Source organism: Mixophyes fleayi, chromosome 6 (genome assembly GCF_038048845.1).
Source record: "Mixophyes fleayi isolate aMixFle1 chromosome 6, aMixFle1.hap1, whole genome shotgun sequence".
Lineage (NCBI taxonomy): Eukaryota > Metazoa > Chordata > Amphibia > Anura > Limnodynastidae > Mixophyes > Mixophyes fleayi.
Genome location: NC_134407.1, coordinates 218,350,202 through 218,370,626, shown reverse-complemented (window position 1 = coordinate 218,370,626; position 20,425 = coordinate 218,350,202). Strand labels below are relative to the sequence as shown.

The 20,425-nt window shown below is 41.8% G+C and overlaps 2 protein-coding genes across 5 annotated transcripts in view; one reads left to right on the top strand and one right to left on the bottom strand.

Moving 5' to 3' along the window:
- Window positions 1–6,561, bottom strand: part of LOC142159885 (uncharacterized) — a 46,474-nt gene extending 39,913 nt beyond the window's left edge. Inside the window, exons 1-5 of the mRNA XM_075214736.1 lie at window positions 6,275–6,561; window positions 1,038–1,235; window positions 835–913; window positions 636–730; window positions 374–473 (exon numbers count right to left, since the gene is read on the bottom strand). Coding sequence (XP_075070837.1) covers window positions 374–473; window positions 636–730; window positions 835–913; window positions 1,038–1,235; window positions 6,275–6,337 — 535 coding nt within the window. The 5' untranslated portion in view covers window positions 6,338–6,561. The remainder of the gene's footprint in view (window positions 1–373; window positions 474–635; window positions 731–834; window positions 914–1,037; window positions 1,236–6,274) is intronic.
- Window positions 1–20,425, top strand: part of LOC142159947 (uncharacterized) — a 502,572-nt gene that overhangs the window by 336,117 nt on the left and 146,030 nt on the right. The gene's annotated exons all lie outside the window — the stretch shown is intronic.

Genomic DNA, 20,425 nt, shown 5'->3' with positions numbered 1-20,425 from the left:
TCAATACTTTTACCTTTGCGTTCTAGCTGGTCCATTGTGCAAGATGATGTAGCACATGCCCTTGTGTTTCTAACTCCCATTGTCCTATAGTTTGTAAGCTTGTGAGCAGGGTTCTCTTACCTCTCTGTATGTATTACCCAGTATTGTTTTATCAATGTTTGTTCCCAATTGTAAAGCGCTACGGAATTTGCTGGCACTATATAAATAAATGTTGATGATGATGATAATGATAGCTCACAATGATATAATGTGAGGAGGAGAACAGAAGTCTAATAGGGGCTGATGGCTCCTGACTCCCCCACTGAGCAGATACTTTTTCCACATTAGTTTCTACAGAGAAGGATGTAGAATAAGAGATTGATGTAGTACTCACCTGTACTGATATCTGTAGGAATTTCCTGTCGATCACCCCTCACATACATCTCTTCTTCTCCCTTTATATCTTCTGCCTTAATATCAGCCAGGTTATCACCCTAAATTACCCACAAAGAAATAAAATACTACTGTTATAATGTCTGATTACATTATTTGAGGTTAAATAGAAGAATATCAGTGTATAAAACACACACAGCTGCCCTACAGATCATGTAGTGAAAAGTCACTTTGGTATTTGGCGAGACCCTAAACCTACCTACCTTATAGTCTTGTGGAATAATATGATTTTCCTCTGTACAATCCTGTGAAAGAGGACGGAGACATCTCTCTGGGGTATTTTTGTTACTGGATCCATCTGTAGGAGACACATTGAGACATAATACATTTTTTATGTGATTTATTGTGTGTATCTAGGTGGCCCTGAAAACTGCTTTCTGTTAAATAATACTCTACTCTTACCCCATGACATGAGGGTCTGGTGATTCTCCATCATCACATCCTCGTAAAGACCATTGTGTTCTTCTAAATCCTCCCAGTCCTGCATGGAGAAATAGACAGTGATATCCTCACACCTTATATGACCCTGACACACACAATGATACAGTCATCACCCAGACACATCCCCTGGTGTTACTGTATAATGTCCCATTCCCAGCAGTCACCTCTCCAGTCGGCAGTTGAATGATCTTGTTGGTTAGTTGCAGGATCTTCTGATGATTGTTTTTCTCATTTATCAGTGAGTGAGGTGGAGGAACTGTGACTTGGGCAGGATTCTGGGTCCTGCTCAATCTTTCTGACACACGGAGATTGCTACTGAGTATCACACGCTCATCAGATGTCTTCTTCACTACTATGTACTCCTGTGTATTGAGGGATACATCAATAAAAAAGTAAACTAAAAAAACACCAATTCAGAGTTGTTATTTTTAGGGGTTAATTGTGCAAAAACTATAATTTTTAAAAACAATGTCTTTCCTATATGAATCAGCTTCTATGAAAGTAGAGTGACTATCTGAGATGGGTGCAGCTCCTGCCATCTTCAGTGGGCCCACCAATCTGTGTCCTCTGTCTATGGCCGGACCCCCCAGATGAATCACCTGCTTTGGACAGATTAGTGCAAACAGCAAGATGACGTTGTGTTGGGAGCTGGAAGAAAACAGACGACTAAGAGTAGCCGGTCCACTGAAGATGGCAGGAGCTGCAGGAGAGGTAAGTTGTTTCTGATATAACTGTTTCTACAAAGGGTGTGACAGAATCTCTCACCTCTCCAGTCAGATCACTTATTTATTATTAGAGACAAGAGCAATGTTCTCCCCACGCTTTATTTAAAAACCCTGCCCCCGCAACCGGCGCACACTGACAAGCCGACTGAAAGGCGGAGACCCATGCCACCTGAAACTATGATGCGGCTGAAAGCTGCGCTGCACTAATGTCAGCCCGAGTTTCAGTTGCATCACATTGAGTGCCGGGCAGCAGGGGTCACTGCTTGCCAGTGCATAGCAAGGGCCAGCTGGTAGTGTATTTTTGCAGGGGGTGTGTAGGGGGGGGTGCCAATGTGGGAAACCCGAGGGGGGGCAATATTCGATCACAGGAAGGCCGGAACAGTAAGGACAACGCTTCTTACTTGGGGGGGTCTTTTGTGTGAAGTCAGCATCTGTGCAGTATCTGGGCACAGTTTACACAGCATCTGGGCGCTTAAAAAATTATTGGTGTCCAAATAGTATTTGTGCAGTATCTGGGCACAGTTAAAACTAGTATCTGGTTGCTATGAAAAAATATATCTGTGTTCTGCCAGCTGTTACTCATAATGAGTAAGAAATTAAAGTAGAAAACAACAATCTTAAGTTTCTTTAAAGAAAAATGAAAGTACAAACACAACAGCAGAGCCAGAGATTTCCAACAATGATATTGCAGACGAGTCCGGTCCATCTTATGAATCACAATCTATTTTGTACGAAAAATGTTTCTCTAAATATCGCATATTGGGAGTAAATAGTGACTGGTTTAAAACATTTCGGTGGTTGTTGGTAAAAGATAATGGAATGATGTGTTCCACGTGTATAAAATATGAAAAGAGACCGACCACAAACAAAGAAGTGACTTGGGTGACTATTCAATGCAAAAGACTTTGAAAAGAAAGTTTAATTGACCGTGAGCAAAGTAACACACTGATTCGTGTTCAAATATACTTCAAAATTGTGTTTTTGAAGAAACTGGGTTAGGGGAAATTGAACAATCAATTTTGAGAAACTTTCAGAGAGATGCTTTTGTGGGAGCTTTAAGAACTATATATTGGTTGGCGAAAAACAAACTACCACATCCTATATTATATGGAAATTTGCTTAAGCACTGCAAGGCTATGGGTTGTACAAACTAATAGAGTCATTTTATCGCTTACCAATGAACATTATCTAATGCGATTATTGTGGTTCCAAAGCACAAAAATATTTAATTGCAAAATATAGCAGGACTTACAGCAAGCCATCATAACGTATAAAAGATATAACAATAAAGCAGGAAACTTTAAAAACACAGAATACATTACATTTTCGCTAGCGCTTAACCTGGGCCCAGAGTAAGATACAGTCATGCTGTAGGTTTTCAGGAAGATAGAGGAAAAAAATGGCACAGAGAAGCTTGTTTATATGCAGTTTCAATTTACAAAAAAACCTGATGATGTCACTATGTATACCGACGACACGTAGAGAAGTCTTCATTGGCTCAGGGTTCAGTTCAGTCCAGTATAATGTAAAGGATTCCTCTGATAAGGTGTGGCCAGCTCACTCCAACAGCTGAGCACATGTTGTGCCTAAGAGAGCTGACCTAATCTAGTTTTCACCAACCTATTTGCATTCCTAACACAATGTCATTTTGAGCATTAATCCTTTATCTTCCATAACTAGCGATCAAAGGAAGCGATCACTTCGCCGATAGTAGCTGATTCATCATGGTATTGTGTAGATCAGAATGACACTAAACATGATACATTTCATATATCCTGAGCCTTAGATATCTTTACTATATTATAATTTATGTGTAAATAATCTCTAATACATTTTACAAATACATAAATGTGGATTGGAACCTTAATAAACGAATATTATTTACAAGTGTAAGTCGGAATGTAAATGTGTGTGCTTTTAATCTGTGCAATTGCGTCATACCACGTGGCGTACTAATCGCACGGTAAAACAATATTAATTAATTTGGTTTACTTCATCCAATTATTTGACTTTCACAATACTTAAAGCATCTTGATATTGGAAAGAATGTAAATTCCACTTCGGAAAGACTAATGCAAGAATACCTCTACATCTTAGCTTAACAAATAAGATGTAAATTGCTTAAACATTTGCATTTGGCACATTACTTCAGTGTTCTGTGTGATGAAACGACAGACATCTCAGTTTTAAGCAGCTTACTATATACGTTAAATTTGTTTGTCAACTTAAAATAGAGATTAATATCAGTTTTATATCAACATGTAGTATCATTAATGGCAAAGGTGAAACTATAACAAAATAATTGAAAAAATTGTCAATATAGGCTTGAAAAAATCTAACCTGGTGGGTTTAGGCTCCGATGGAGTAGCTGTCATGATTTGAGAGCACAAAGGAGTAGTAAAACTATTAAAGGATGAACAGGCGGAGTAATGGTCAACGGTCATTGAATAAACCACCGCCTGGCTCTAGTTAGTGCCCAAGCTGCTGAGGTGACTTATTTAGTCAAATTTAACGATATCTTAAGTTCTTCTTTTTTCAAAATTCCCCAGTTAGAATGGCTGGTTTAACCGAGATCCAGAATGTACTGAACAGTCCTCAGATTAAACTTAGAGGCTAGTGGCACTAGGGGGCTGTCTGTGGACATTACAGTACAGTCTTTAAAAGCCTCCCTGGTGAGTGTCATTGCTGCTCTGGACACTGAACGAAATGACATCACAGCTTAAGGTATAAGCAAATGTATGAGAACATACTAATTACAGCTTCACTTATAATGCTTTCAGATGTGCTGCCTCATTTGCCTAAATTGTCTAAAGTTTGGCAAAGACAAGATGTTAATTTAACAGATATAGACCCCATTTTAGAATCTACAAAACTATGCATTATGGAATTGAAACACACACCTGCTACTCATTTTAAAATCTCCATCTCGCTGGTGAATGGTCAGACCTTCTCATAAATTATTTTGATGCTAATGCTACTGCTTTTAAGACGAATATCTAATGGTTAATAACTGTGTCTATGTAAATACATAGGCACTTATTTACGTAATTGCATGTGCACTTATTTTTGATATTGTGTATATTGTGAGATAGGAAATCGCTATTTCTGAGACCAGGGTAGAAAATTTGGTTTTCCTGTTGTAACCTTTCGAAAGCAAACACCTTAATTCGGATATATATCTGATATCATTAGTCTTTGTTTTGAAAGCTTTTTGCATATCTTGGTGAAAGGAAATGCTTTGTTGTACCTGTCTTTGGAAATGTATTCATGTCTAAGGTATGATGTATGATTTCTGATAAGCATTTGTAAGTCTGTTGTGTAGTCTGAAGGATGTCCACATTAAGGCTAATTAAGTCTATTCAATGCGAGTGACCTGAATGCAGGTCCTGTAAGACAGACAGGAACTCTGAAGAGACAGAACATCTGAAGGGGGGGACGTGGAAGTTAAATTGTGTTAGATGCAAAACTAGATTACATCCTGAGATTTGAGGGAATATTGTAGATGGGTTGGAGCCAGCGAGGTCCAAGGGGCTGGCTTACCTCTGCTAGGAGTTATGTCAGAACTGTATAAAAGATGAGCTGTGTGAGTATGTAATGCATCATTCTGATGTTCCATCTGACCTGACCACTGATACCTTAAATCAGTGGAACTGTCCTTGTCAGGACACTTGAGCAATAAACATCACTCTGCTTCAAGACCCTGCTTGATAACTTCTTCAATATCGCTGTAATCCTGTGACCTGCCGATCTAATCCGTTCTCCGGTTGTCTGAGGTTTGGACCCAAGCTTTTCCAGTACCATCGCTTTGCCTGCTACCCAGCAGCTCTGGTCAGTGTGATAGGCCAGGGAGGATCCATCCACAGCAACCCGCTACCAGTTACCAGCCCAAGTGTACAGGCACAGGAGTACACTAGCAGTAACAGTTACCCAGAAGGAACGTGGTTCTGAGCGCCATAAAGGAGCTCAGTGGTGGCAGCATTGTAAGCCCCTCCTACTGCGGCAAGAGGGCGCATTTGGGATATTGAAAGGGAACAGTGGCAAAGTAAGCCCAGCCAGTTCCCAGCAACAACAGACAGGGTGGCATAGGCGGTCCATCCTGTTACACAAATCATATATTTTCAAGAATTTTCAGTGCAGATGGCCAAGATCCAAATGAGACTTGCGAGATTCTTTTTGAGCATTATTCTAAAAATGGAAGCCTTGCAATCTTAAAATCTGAATAGTGAACTAAAATGGACAGTTGCCTCAAAATCTAGATTCAAAACAAATAATACATAAACAACTGAGCTCAAAGAATCTTTTCCAAATTTAACAAAACTAGCGGCTATTGGACTGACCATACCTGTAAGCACAGCTGAATGTGAAAGAGGATTTTCTACTCGAAAACAAATTAAAACCTGTAAAAGAAATCACATGAAGCAGAGCACACTGAATAATCTGATGCTGATTTCACTAGAGGAACCAGATCCTACAGACTTTGATTTTGAAAAAGCTGTAGACAACTGGGCCTCTAAGAAGAGAAGAATTAATATATAAAATGTTGATCTCGATGTTAAATCAATATAAGGTCAGGATTTCAACATTTAATTATTGCGAAGGACCCCACCCGACTGGCAAAATTTTCTGGGGAGAACACTAAAAAGTGATGTCACTGTGCCACTCTCAAAATCTCTCACCTCTCCAGTCAGCAGGTAGATGATCTCCAGGGTGAGATTTAATATCCTCTTGTCCTTGTCCATCCTCAGTGAATCAGTGATTTACACAGGACTTCTAATACAGACTCACTGTTTCCTCACCGCTCAATTTTCTAGGAATAAATATAATTAACATCACAGAATAGACATGTAACATATTGAAATATGAAACACTGAGTGATCATTAAGTCCTCCTTTTTTCCCCGAGCCATAATTCCCTGGTCAGTGTTTCCTAGAAGTTCCTGTGATCAAGCTTCACAAGACAGCTCAAAGACCTTCACATGATACTGTATTACTAAAGGTTAAATCACCATTTGTAAGGAATCCCCAACTTGTTCCATGTTTGACCATTAAACCAAAAAGTTATTTGTACTATATTATGTAAATATTATGTGTTATATGTCCCCAAGACCATTCATTAGCTAATTAATATTTATTAGCAGCAGCAGTAGTAATAATAGGCCACTATAATTGCTCAACTGTATTATAACAGGAAACCAGAGTCTCCTTCACCAGTATTATAATAAGAGGACACTATAGTCTGCTCCACATGAACTATAACAAGACAATGGAGTCTGCTCCACCTGTATAAGAGGAAACTAGAGCCTGCTCTACCCGTATCATATAACATGACACTAGAGTCTGCTCCAACTGTGTTATAAAAACAAGACACCATAAACGTAAAACAATAAATGACACCAGATTATGTTCCAACAGGATGCTGAAGTTAGCTTCTTAGTCATGCTCCACCTTCTTATTCATAAACTTTATTTTGAAAGTATTAAATCAACTTGGATCACTGATTTAACATTAGATTAAACACTAAAGTGTGTAATTTACACAAATTGTAATTGTATTTATCCTGGTCCAACATGGGTTAGGGCATGAAAACAGGTGGCACAGTGGGAACAGTCACCATATTTCATCATTTTGAATCAGTAACTGTAGTTTTACAAGGGTTGTTCCAAATGTGTTATAATAACAGGGCAGCGGGCAGCACACACGTATTATAGTACATATATAGTACAGGACGCCACAGTCTGCTCCACATGCACTAAAACAACAAGACGCTACAGTCCGCTCCACATGCACTATAACAACAAGACGCCACAGTCCGCTCCACATGTACTATAACAACAAGACACCAGTCTGCTCCACATGTACTATAACCACAAGACGCCACAGTCCGCTCCACATGTACTATAACAACAAGACGCCACAGTCCGCTCCACATGTACTATAACCACAAGACGCCACAGTCCGCTCCACATGTACTATAACCACAAGACGCCACAGTCCGCTCCACATGTACTATAACCACAAGACGCCACAGTCCACTCCACATGTACTATAACCACAAGACGCCACAGTCCGCTCCACATGTACTATAACAACAAGACGCCACAGTCTGCTCCACATGTACTATAACAACAAGACACCACAGTCCGCTCCACATGTACTATAAAAACAAGACACCGCAGTCCGCTCCACATGTACTATAACAACAAGACGCCACAGTCTGCTCCACATGTACTATAACAACAAGACGCCACAGTCTGCTCCACATGTACTATAACAACAAGACACCACAGTCTGCTCCACATGTACTATAACAACAAGACACCACAGTCTGCTCCACATGTACTATAACAACAAGACGCCACAGTCCGCTCCACATGTACTATAACAACAAGACGCCACAGTCTGCTCCACATGTACTATAACAACAAGACACCACAGTCTGCTCCACATGTACTATAACAACAAGACGCCACAGTCTGCTCCACATGTGCTATAACAACAAGACACCACAGTCTGCTCCACATGTACTATAACAACAAGACGCCACAGTCTGCTCCCCCTGTTTTATATTATTAATAATAAATATCATTACCTGCTGTCAGACACTGCAATGTCTCCTCTTTGCTTCCTCTTAATCTACGATCACCCGGAAGATGCAATGGAAGAAAACACACTTCCTGTGTTTGGAACGCAAACGGACAAAAATGGACCACAGACCGAAAGTCAAATGGAACGCACAAACCGGAAGTCAGATTAACCGCACATACCGGAAGTCGGTGGACAGCACAGACCGGAAGTGTGTAACACTGGGTGAGAGGAGGCAGTGACTGGCAGATATATTATGAGATATAATGATAAACATATAACATAGGTAAGAAGTAAAGTATGTACATGAGTTGTGAAGTTGTAAAGTAAGTATTAGGAGGTTATGGAATTGGAATTACCTCATGATTTCCATCTCAATGACGTTAAATTGCCACTTCATAGTCATATAAAACCTACATAAGAGCTACATAGTGCCCACATCACATTCTCGTAGTGTCCACATCACATCCTCAAAGTGCCCCCTTCACATTCTCATAGTGCCCCCTTCATATCCTCATAGTGCCCCCATCACATTCTCATAGTGCCCCCATCACATTCTCATAGTGCCCCCTTCACATTCTTATAGTGCCCACCTTCTTATCCTCATAGTGCCCCCTTCATATCCTCATAGTGCCCCCTTCACATTCTCATAGTGCCCCCTTCACATTCTCATAGTGCCCCCTTCATATCCTCATAGTGCCCCCATCACATTCTCATAGTGCCCCCTTCACATTCTCATAGTGCCCACCTTCTTATCCTCATAGTGCCCCCTTCATATTCTCATAGTGCCCCCTTCACATTCTCATAGTGCCCACCTTCTTATCCTCATAGTCCCTCCTTCACAATCCAATTGATAGTCATCTGATATACTCCTACTGCCCACTTTATTGCCTCTGTATGGCTCCCTCATTCTGCTCCTGACATTCTCCTAATGCCCAACTCATTGCATCACAATTCCCACTTTATAGCCTCATCTTTCCCACTTTTAATGCCTCATGACCTCCTAATATTAATTCTAATTAATTCATATAAATATATATCAAATAATTATCACTTAACTTGGTGTATAATCAATATGTTACAACAATACCCTGTGAATTACAGACACTCCCCTTTTGTGAATGCACTCACAAGATATTGATTGGATTGTAGCGTTGTATATTAGAAATATCCCATCTTCTTTAGTATAAACACGTGCTGTTTTCCTTTAAAATCAACTTGAAGATCCTGATTATAGTGTAGCGTTGTGTATCAAAGGTATCCAATCTTCTTTAGTGTAAATACGTGCAGTTTCCCTTAAGGATCAGCTCGCTCCATAAACGTAAAAAAGGAAATGCCACACGAATGAAGGTAGACCCTTACCCCAACAACACTCAACATGCACATACAAGAATACAATCCTTATGATGGTATCGAGGTACCCGGCTTATTCCATCTGCAAATGTCAAGGATGGTGAAACAGTCCACTCCCTGCATGTGATCTCCAGCTGTCTCCACAGCCAACGTGTTTCGATTTAAGCAATCTTTCTGAAGGCATGTGGGATCTAACAAATACACCTCCTTTTAAAGGAGCTCCAACCAATCACAGCTATGCTGGCACAGATGGTGCATTTTGATTCATTAATATATCAAACTTTCGGTATGTCCTTAATGAAAATGTGCCCTTGCATAGCATTTATGATGGGATAAAAAATATCCAAATAAATTGTATTCACATAGTAATAAAGTTTTTATACTCTGTAATGAATATCTAAATATAAGTATTTGATAAAAATATGCAAACAAAAGAAACTTTGAAATTTGTTTTCATTATACATCATAAATAAAAAGTTATCTGGAATATAACAGCTTAATGCAGCACCAGTCTCAGGATACGTTTCCAGTATCTAACATGATTTCACTGCGATAGAGTGGTGATGGTTCGTATTGTAATTAACCACATCCTCAGAGTGCCCCCCCTTAACATTCTCATAGTGTCCCTTTCACATTCTTATAGTGTCCCTTTCACATTCTCATACCTCCCCCTTCACATTCTCATAGTTGTCAGGCGCCGTCCCCGCTGTTCTTCCACTCGGCGGGGACGGACGCCTGTCTTGCTGCTTGGCCTGTTGCCTGGCAACAGGGATGCCACGCCCCCAGCTCCGTCGGGCGCATGCGCCCAGCTCAGTCCCGTTGCTAGGCAACGGGACGCTAGTATCGGCACACGAGTGCCTGACTCCTCCAATCAACTTCCACTTCCTGCCCCTATTTAAACCTGGCTCTGGCGCCATTAGGGTGCCAGAGTAACAGGTTATCTGCCTCTAGCTTCCTAGTGTTTTCTCCTCCATTTGTGACCCGGCTTTTTTTTACCTCTCTACGGATATTGCCTTCCTGTTGTGACCCGGCTTGCTGACCATTCTTCTTTCTGTGTGCCCCACTGTGTTCCTGCGACCATGGCTTGTTTTGATGATTCTCCTGGATTCTCCCTTTGTACCACGCATACCGATTGGCTTGACCCGGACCGTCTGACCGGCTACTGACTAATAGGACTGTGACCTGTGTACCCTGTGCAGCTAAGTCCAAACCTCCTTGCGGGGGTCCCTGGTGAAAACCAGGGGTACGTTAGACTCCGCACCTATTAGCTCAGTAGCGCTAATACCGGTTAGTGTTATCCTCTATTCGGGCATGACAATAGTGTCCCATTTACATTCTCATGGTGCCCCCTTCACATTTTCATATTGCCCCTTCACATTCTCATATTGTCCCCTTCATATCCTCTTAGTGCCAACCTTCATATCATCATAGAACCCTTTTCACATTCTCATGGTGCCCCCTTCACATTCATAACTTTTACACCTTATATCCTCTGTATGCCCACCCACAGCTTCAGTATACCCATCTCATAATGCTTACCTTACAAGATCATATTTCCTGCCTCACTGCCTATAGTGCCCACCTCAACCCGTAATACACAGCCTTATGATGGGCACCTTATAGCCTTTGATAAAGTGACACAGTGAAACATGCATCAGGACGAGGAGGTTCATGCTATGTATGTGGGAACCGTGCCTCTCATTAATGGTCTTCTCTAATATGTACAAAACTAACAGATTGTAAATGCTGTGGAGAGTGCAATAAATCTAGCACCAGTGATTACTATGAGACACGGTCGTTCGTGAATTAATACTTGTTAGCTCCAGACAGCAGAGCGCCGTAATTATTGTAATATATACAGCCAAGCTCATGAGTACTTTGTAGCAATGAGGATATTGTGGCAGTGAGACATAAATAACAATTATAACTGTATCAGCACCCCACAGTTTATATGCTTACTCCCACACAAAAGTTAAGCTTGGCCTTATTTATTAGCACATGTTAAATTAAGTTCAGAGATAAGCAAAGACCTGAATGTTGAGAAAAATAATTCACGCCCTAATGAACCTTTGAAAGTAATGGGTAACTCAGTGGATCCCAAACTTTCTCAGTTGGAGGCACCCCTAGGGTCTCAATAATTTTTTCAAGGCACCACTAAGCCCAAATAATTAGCAAGTAGTCCCCCTCCTTGCTTACCACCGGCGTCACCCCAGTGAGATCGCCGTGGTACCCCAGGGAGCTGTGGCACACAGTTTGGGAACCACTGCTGTGGAGATATCTTCCCAGACGTTGGGCCTAAGTCGACAGTGTAATTAAAACACGATTGAATGAATGAAAGGGTGTCAACGCTGTAATAAATGAGACCCATATAGATCTGTCTCATCTACATATCTTTAGCGCATTTGGTAAATCTTAACACACAGAAAACCAGTGACTCCTTATGTGATTAGTCAGTGTTCAGATCTACGTACATTGTTGAAATCATCAACTATTTCAGAAGTAAGCGACATGGCTTCTTCTAACAGCACTTCTCAGCCGTCCACACATGAGTCTCTCATAGTGAGATCACAAAATGCTGAGTCATCATCAACCAAAGATCAACCAAACTTAGCGCAAGTCATGCAGCTGCTCCATACTTTGCCTACAAAAAAGGAAGTACCTTCCAAAAAAGATTTTGAGAGATTAGAGGCAAAGATACAAGAAGTGGTTCGACATGAAGTTGCTACGCTCCAAGTAGATATTGCTCATCTGAGCCATAGGTTGGTGGCCTTAGAAGAGTGTAAAGAAGCGGATGGCGATCGCTATGGTTCACTGAAATCCATGGTAACTGCACAAGCAAAAGCCCTACAGTGGTTCCAGTACAGGCTTGATGACATGGATAATCGAGGTCGCAAGAATAACTTGAGAATCAGGGGGCTGCCAGAAGATGTACCTACTCAAGGTCTGGTTAATGCCCTTACAAAAATCTTTAACAAAGTATTGGGGAAATCACCGGACAATGTGATTGTCTTCGACAGAGCTCATAGGGCTCTGTGGCCAAGAGGAGCCCCCTCAGAACGCCCCAGAGATGTCATTTGCCATTTACATAATTTCGCACAGAAGGATGAAATCCTACGGACACTACAACAACTGGATGGTCTTAAGTTTAACGACCAGACTATTCAGGTGTTTCAAGATCTTTCATGGCATACACTCCAGCAAAGAAGACTGCTTAGGCCTCTGAAAGAGGAACTACGCTGGGGCTTCCCATTTCAATTGCAGGTGGTCCACAAGGGAAAGTCGGCAGCCCTAAGAGAGCCATCAGACCTCTCGGCCTTTTGCTCTGACCTAGATATTAAACATGTGCCGCTCCCTGAATGGTTGGCTCCCTGAATGGCGTCAACCTTGCAGACGCCCTTGTTTGCGGCTCCACAGGTTGAGGAAAGATTCAGGCAAGTTGGTAAACAAAAGAAAACTCCTCAAAAACTTCAGAATCGGCCAACGCAGGAAGATACTTGATCCGTTTCAGAGCACTATACGTTCTTATCTATTATTTGGTTCTTGTCTGGGAACCATGTGCCTCTGTTGAACTACACAGCCGGATTCCTCAAATGCTTGATACAAGACTGCCCTGTTGGCAAAGTATACGTTGCTTTATTGTTGGGTTTTGTTTTTCCTCTTCCTCTCTTCTCTTTGTCACTATGTGCCTTTACAGATATCCAAAGTTCACATTGAGGGAGGATACTCCGGATACCCGTTTAGAGAGATCTTCTTGGCTGCCCTGGACTTGTTCAAGTTTGAGTTAGATATGTAAATAGCACTTTTACTCTTTGCTAGTTTCAAGTGCCACAGGTTCTAAGAGAAGACCAAGAAGGACATAGCTCTTTAATTAAGTAATTTGTTTATATTTGTAGCGTTATTCTTCTAAAAATTTCTAAGTTTAGTTCTCATGACTATTGCTATAGATGTTGTATAAGGTATGCAACTTTGAGGATACATATGTTGTAGTACACACAAAAAACTTTGGATGCCTGTCACTGGGCCTGATTCATTAAGGATCTTAAATGAAGAGGATTCTTATTTCAGTCTCCTGGATAAAACCATGTTACAATGAAAGGGGTGCAAATGAGTGTTCTGTTTTGCACATAAGTTAAATACTGACTGTTTTTTCATGTAGCACATAAATACTTGATAACTTATTTGTATACTGAAATTTAAAGTTGATATGTGTGTGCTACATGAAAAAACAGTCAGTATTTGACTTATGTGCAAAACAGAACACTCATTTGCACCCCATTCATTGTAACATGGTTTTGTCCAGGAGACTGAAATAAGAATCCTCTTCATTTAAGATCCTTAATGAATCAGGCCCACTGTTACTAATCCCCCCAGCACCCCCTGATCGCATAGGTTCTTCCAATGCATGACTGGGCTTCGGCTCCTTGTGTATCTCTGGAGTTGTCTTTTTTCAATATCTAAACTCTATGAGTATTTTACTCAATTGCTATTATTGTATATTTCTACTAACTAACCCTCTTTCACTTCCCTTTCCTTCCTTCCCTCCCTTTCCCACTACCATCCACCCGGGTAGCTTGTACTTTTACTCTGGTGTGCCAGGTGTTAAGCCACGGTTATCTGCGGTTCCTTTCTGACGATGCTGAATAACCTTAAGTGTTTGACCCTTAATGTTAAGGTTCTAAATATCCCAGAAAAGAGATCCAGGCTGTTTAGAGATTTGATATCCACCAAGGTAGATGTGGCATTTCAAGCTTGGCTCCGAGCCCTGATTATGTAACCACCACTATCCACATATATTTACATGCAATAACCCTGAGGGTAAAACGCTTGGAGTTGCCATTCTCCTTTCTAGGCGCCTCTCTGTTAAGGATATTATTATACATGAGTTACAAGACAGGTAGAGGTTTAGTTCTGAAAGACAAGATCTTTGACCAATCTTTTACTTTTGTGAATGTATATGCTCCAAATAGTAATCAATCTTTCTTAGAAACCATATTGGATAAATTGGATCCCCTGAGAGTGGACATCCTTATTATAGACAGTAATTTTAATTGGATCCTTTAACCTGCTGTTGACGCTTCATCTGGGGCACCCAGGTTTTCCGGGAAAATACATCGCAAGGTGAGGTGCATCTTACACGAACACCAGCTGGTCGATACATGGAGGCTTAGACACCCTCTGGAACGGGATTACACTTTCTTTTCACATCCACATAACAGTTACTCACGTTTGGACTATTTCTTCCTACATCACACTTGCCTAACCCTGCTAGAAGAAGTGGAGATAGGTCAGACCACGTGGTATGATCATGCCCCGGTTTATATGTCACTTTCACTAACACATCCGGGCCGGAGAATGTATACATGGAGAATAAATGAACTCCAACACGCAAATAATAAAGCCCAAATTCAGGCGACATTAGACGAATACATACAATTGAACAACACTCCTGAGGTTTCCAAATTTTCCTTTGGGAAGCTCACAAGTGCGTTATAAGGGGAAAACTTATACAGTTGGGTACGCTTATGAAAAAGCAAAAAATTGCTTACCAAAACACCCTTCTTGAGAAAATCAAATCCCTTGATATGAGACAAAGTTTCACAGGAGGGGAATACTCTGGCCGAGCTTGCTGAAGTCAAAAAAGCATTAAATAAATTGTTGTCTGAAAAGATAAAGTTTGATTACCGTAAATGCCGCAATAAGTTCTTTCAATAGGGGGATAAACCTGGCAAACTGTTGGCTCGGGCTCTAAGAGCACAATTATACATACCACGTATTAAATCTGACACCGGGAAATTATGTGCCAACTCGTCTAACATAGCTACGGAATTTTGCACTTGTTATTCTGAGCTTTATAACCTCACTAGTGACTTGAGCCAAACAACACGTTCACTTAAACAGGAGAGTATAGCCCGGCGGTTCCCAAACTGTGCGCCGCGGGTCCCAGGGGTGCCGCGACGCTGTCACTGGGGTGCCGCGGGCCAGCCATAGAAAAAAAGAAAGAACACAGAAACTTACCAATCCGCCGGGACCCGGCAGCCTCCTCTCTCCCGCAGCTATCACTGAATATCGACGTCAGTGACAGCTGCGGGAGAGAGGTGGATGCTGGGTCCCGGCGCCCGGTGGATTGGTAAATTTCTGTGTTCTTTGTTTTTTTTCTATGGCTGGCGCGCAGCAGGATTGAGAGGGATTGTGACAGCGGAGGGGGACAGCGGGCAGAGAAGTGTGACAGCTGGGCAGAGGAGTGTGACAGCGGGGCAGAGGAGGGGGACAGCTGGGCAGAGGAGGGGGACAACGGGGCAGAGGAGGGTGACAGCTGGGCAGAGGAGTGTGACAGCTGGGCAGAGGAGTGTGACAGCGGGCAGAGGAGTGTGACAGCGGGCAGATGAGTGTGACAGCAGGGCAGAGGAGGGTGACAGCGGGGCAGAGGAGGGGGACAGCTGGGCAGAGGAGTGTGACAGCGGGGCAGAGGAGGGTGACAGCTGGGCAGAGGAGTGTGACAGCAGGCAGAGGAGGGTGACAGCGGGGCAGAGAAGGGGGACATCGGGGCAGAGGAGGGGCACAGCGAGGCAGAGGAGGGGGGCAGGTGAGGGGCACAGCGTGAGAGGGGCAGTGGAGGGGACACAGCGTAGGAGGGGACATCGTGAGAGAGGGCAGAGGAGGAGGGACATCGTGAGAGGGCAGAGGAGTGGGGACATCGTGAGAGAGGGCAAAGGAGGGGGGACAGCGTGACAGAGGGCAGAGGGGGCAGTGTGTTTGGATGCAGAGGGGGCAGTGTGAGGGAGGGCAGTGTGTCTGGATGCAGAGAGTCCAGTGTGTCTGGATGCAGAGGGGGCAAGTGTGTCTGGATGCAGAGGGGGCAGTGTGTCTGGATGCAGAGGGGACAGAGTGCCTGAGGGCAGAGTGTCTGGATGCAGAGGGGGTATTTTTGCATATAACTAAATAAGTATTTCTGTCCTGACCTAAATACTTATTACAATTTTCCGACCCAACTATTTCTAAAACAGGACTGCTCAATAATTATTTTGGAGGGGTGCCTTGAAAATATTTGGAGACTCTAAGGGTGTCGCGAACTGCAAAAGTTTGGGAACCACTGGTATAGCCAATTACCTAAACAGAATCGATTTTCACACACTAGACGCAGAGAGTTTACAAACATTAGAGGCTCCCTTCTTCTCTGGAGAACTAGTGGAAGCAATCGAGAGAAGAGTCCAGGCCCTGATGGTGTTACGGTATCATATTATAAAACCTTCAAAACTCAATTAATGCCAATTATGCTTCAGGCCCTCAACTCAATATCTGCATCTCATTTCTCGCGCCACTCCTTGGTGGCACATATTACGGTAATACCTAAAGAAGGGAAAGATCCAGCGCTACGCCCTAGACCCATATCTTTGCTAAATGTAGACTTAAAATTATACGCCAAACTTATAGCTAATAGGCTAAAATTCTACTGCCCCAGATAATCCACTCAGATCAGGTGGGTTTTGTTCCAGGACGGGAGGCGCGAGATAATACAACCAAACTATTAGATTTAATTCAGTGCGCATCTTCTACTAATACACCGATGGTCTTATTATCTACCGACGTGGAGAAAGCTTTCAGTCGAATAGATTGGGATTTTATGATGGGTATACTTCGTCATTTGAGTTTGGGTCCTTTAAGTTTAGCATGGATTCAAACGTTGTATTCACATCCGACAGCTAGGGTCCAGGTTAATGGCAATTTATCAGAGCCTGTTAACATCACTAATGGGACAAGACAGGGTTGCCCCCTGTCCCCAATGATTTTTATTCTATGTATAGAAGCTCTGGCGGGGGCCATTAGGCTGAACCCAGATATTTCTGGCTTGAAACTAGGAGATAAGGAATTTGAATTAGCTTTGTTTGCAGACGATCTCTTCACAGTCCTTACAAACCCGGTAATTTCAATAGCGAACTTGATGTCGGAATTCCAAATATTTGGAGAACTCTCTAATTTTAAGGTTAACTATTCAAAATCCGTGGCCCTTAATATTACACCATTGGCGGTAGATGAAGGTCTGAAGCCGGCTTTCCCCTTCGTTTGGCACCCTTCTCAACTTAAATATTTGGGGGTAATTATAAAGACCTTTCAAAGATCTTTGCAGACAATTTCCTTTCCATCACTGCTGACATTTGAAAAAATTTGAGAGATTGGCTTCTGAAGGACTTTACCCTGATAGGCAGAGTAAATATAGTGAAAATGAACCTATTGCCTAGAGTCCTCTTTTTGTTACACAGTCTTCCGGTTCATATTCCTACCTCTTGGTTTAATGACTTACATAGAACTATTTACATCTTGTACAGATGTAAATATGCTGGTGGTTTACAACTGGCACACTTTGCAACTTACTATGATGCTGTCATGCTGAACAGGGTTCTTGACTGGACGAGAGGGGGACCAGACAACAATGGGTGTGGATTGAGGAATATACACTAGGAACACAGATTAAATTCACTCCTTGGCAACCATATTTTTCTATTATTAAACATCCAACAATTGCCCCTACTCTGGTAAGGTGATCCAGACTACGAAATAGACCACACATTTCAACAAAATATTCACCCTTGACTCCCATTTTTTGATAATCCAGACTTTCAGCTCCGGCTCTTAAAACAGGCCTTCCACCGATGGACACGTGCAGGGTTCACTCGTATCGGCCAGCTGGTGGATGTCTATGGGGTCATACCTTTTGCCGAATTGCAGTTGAAATGGGACTTACCCAATTCACACATATCGAGATACTTACAGATGAAACATTTTATAGGCTCCCCAGGGGTTTGTGAGTTCGCAGGACGAACACTCACACAATTTGAGTCCTTATGTATAAACCCCCAACACCCAAAACATACGTTATCGGCCATATATGGTATGTTAATTGAACACTTCTGTAAATTAACGAAATTCACTAATGACTGGGAGCATGAGTTGGGAGTTGTTATTCCTGAGTCAGATTGGAGCGAAATGTTTCAAGCTAGCTCTGTATGTGTACGGGGGGGGAAGACACATTGTAAAGTGTTATCTCGGTGGTACCGGTGTCCCAGCGCCCTAGCTAAAATGTTTCTGGGACTCCCAGATCTATGTTGGAGATACCAGACGGAGCCGGGTATTCCATTACATATTTGGTGGACATGTCCGTCTCTTAGGCCCTTTTGGGATACTGTTATACTCCTCTCCAACGAAATAGTGGGTACTGTTCTACCAAACTGCCCTATTTAATGGCTACTAAATGACTCCAACATATCTATTTCAAAATACAAAAAATCTGTGAAATATGTTAGCAGTGCTGCAAAGGCTGTGATACTGGTCCATTGGAAGTCATCAACTGCTCCTCCTATTAAAGAATGGTTCGAAAGATTAGATTTTTATATGTCCATGGATGATCTGATTTACTCTTCAGAAGATAAATCCAGGACATTCTATCTAGTTTGGTTTCGAATGGATGGAGTTTAAGGAAAATTCTTAATATGCTCAATGGAACAAATAAAGTCCAAGGTCTCTCTCCCCTAGGTTTTCCCCTCCTCTATTTCCTGCCTTCCCTCTTCCCCTATCCTATCCAAAAACGGTTAGTCAAATAACGGTCCTTTTAATACACTGAAATGCTTAGTGTTTAGTTATATTTATGAAGCCTGTTGTTACTTACTGGTACACATCTTATTGAATCATAACACAGGCATGGTTGGATAGATATATGATGTGTTACGATAAATGACTAAAGATAATACTCAATTGTTTATATTATTATACTGCTTAATTTTGTATAAGCTGTACCATTTTCTACAAGATAAAAAAAAAATTACAAAAAAAAGAAAAATGTGCGAGTGGGCGTAAGGTAACAGAGTAAACATCTACACAGATAGTAGGCAAGTATTCCGTGCATTGTGGCGGTTTGGAGACTTCCTAACTGCAGTAGGTACTTTGATAGCACACTTTCAACATGTAAAGAAGTGGTCAGATGCTATTCAGTTACCATTGTAAGTAGCACAGATTAAGTGTCGGTCTCACACAAGTAATACTGATCCAATTGCACTAGGTAATAAAATGGCAGATGAAATTTCAATAAAGTAGTAAGAAGACCATTACTAACATTTCTTCACATGATATGACTTTGTTATTGTTTCAGTTAATTACCGATTAGAAATTAATCAGAATGTAAGTTTTGTTTTCTCCTGGAAGTGGCCCTCTGAAAGTCGAAGAGATCGGTACAAGATACCAATAGTATGTTGAGAGATTGTAGATAGACCAGTGATCCCAAAGGCTTACCTACCAGCACTAGCAGAAGCAGCCTATGGTCTGACTCATTTAGGCATGGATGATATGTGTAGACTTGTTCAGGCCTACTGGTGTGCACCTGGTTTCTCTTCTCATGCAGGTAAAAAGGCTGGTTCATACTTTATTTGCCTAACGAAGAATCCAGGTAAAATCATATTTGTAGAACCATCACAACTGCAGAGGGCCTATTCCAGGTAATATAAATTGACTTCATCCAAGTGGCAAAATGTAGAAATCTACAGTATGTACTAGTGTGACTCGACATGTTTTCTAGTTTGGTAGAAGTGTATGTAACTGAAAGTTGCACTGCAGTATTTACTGCACAGAAATTGGTACAGGAATTTGTGTAACAAAAAATGGGATCGAGTGAGCGCTCCTGGAGTTGTCTCAAATCACCACCGATTAATATTGTAGAATACAATATATTTAGGGAGAGGTCGCAAGTAGGGGTGGGATACAACAATAAGGATGGATATCAGTATGCAATTCCAGCAGGTGCTGCAATCATTCTCCTAATTCCCTCCTTCATCTAATGATCCTCATATAATTTGTTTTGTGCGAAATGTGAAGAAGAGGGAAAGAATAGATACAAACAGTATAATA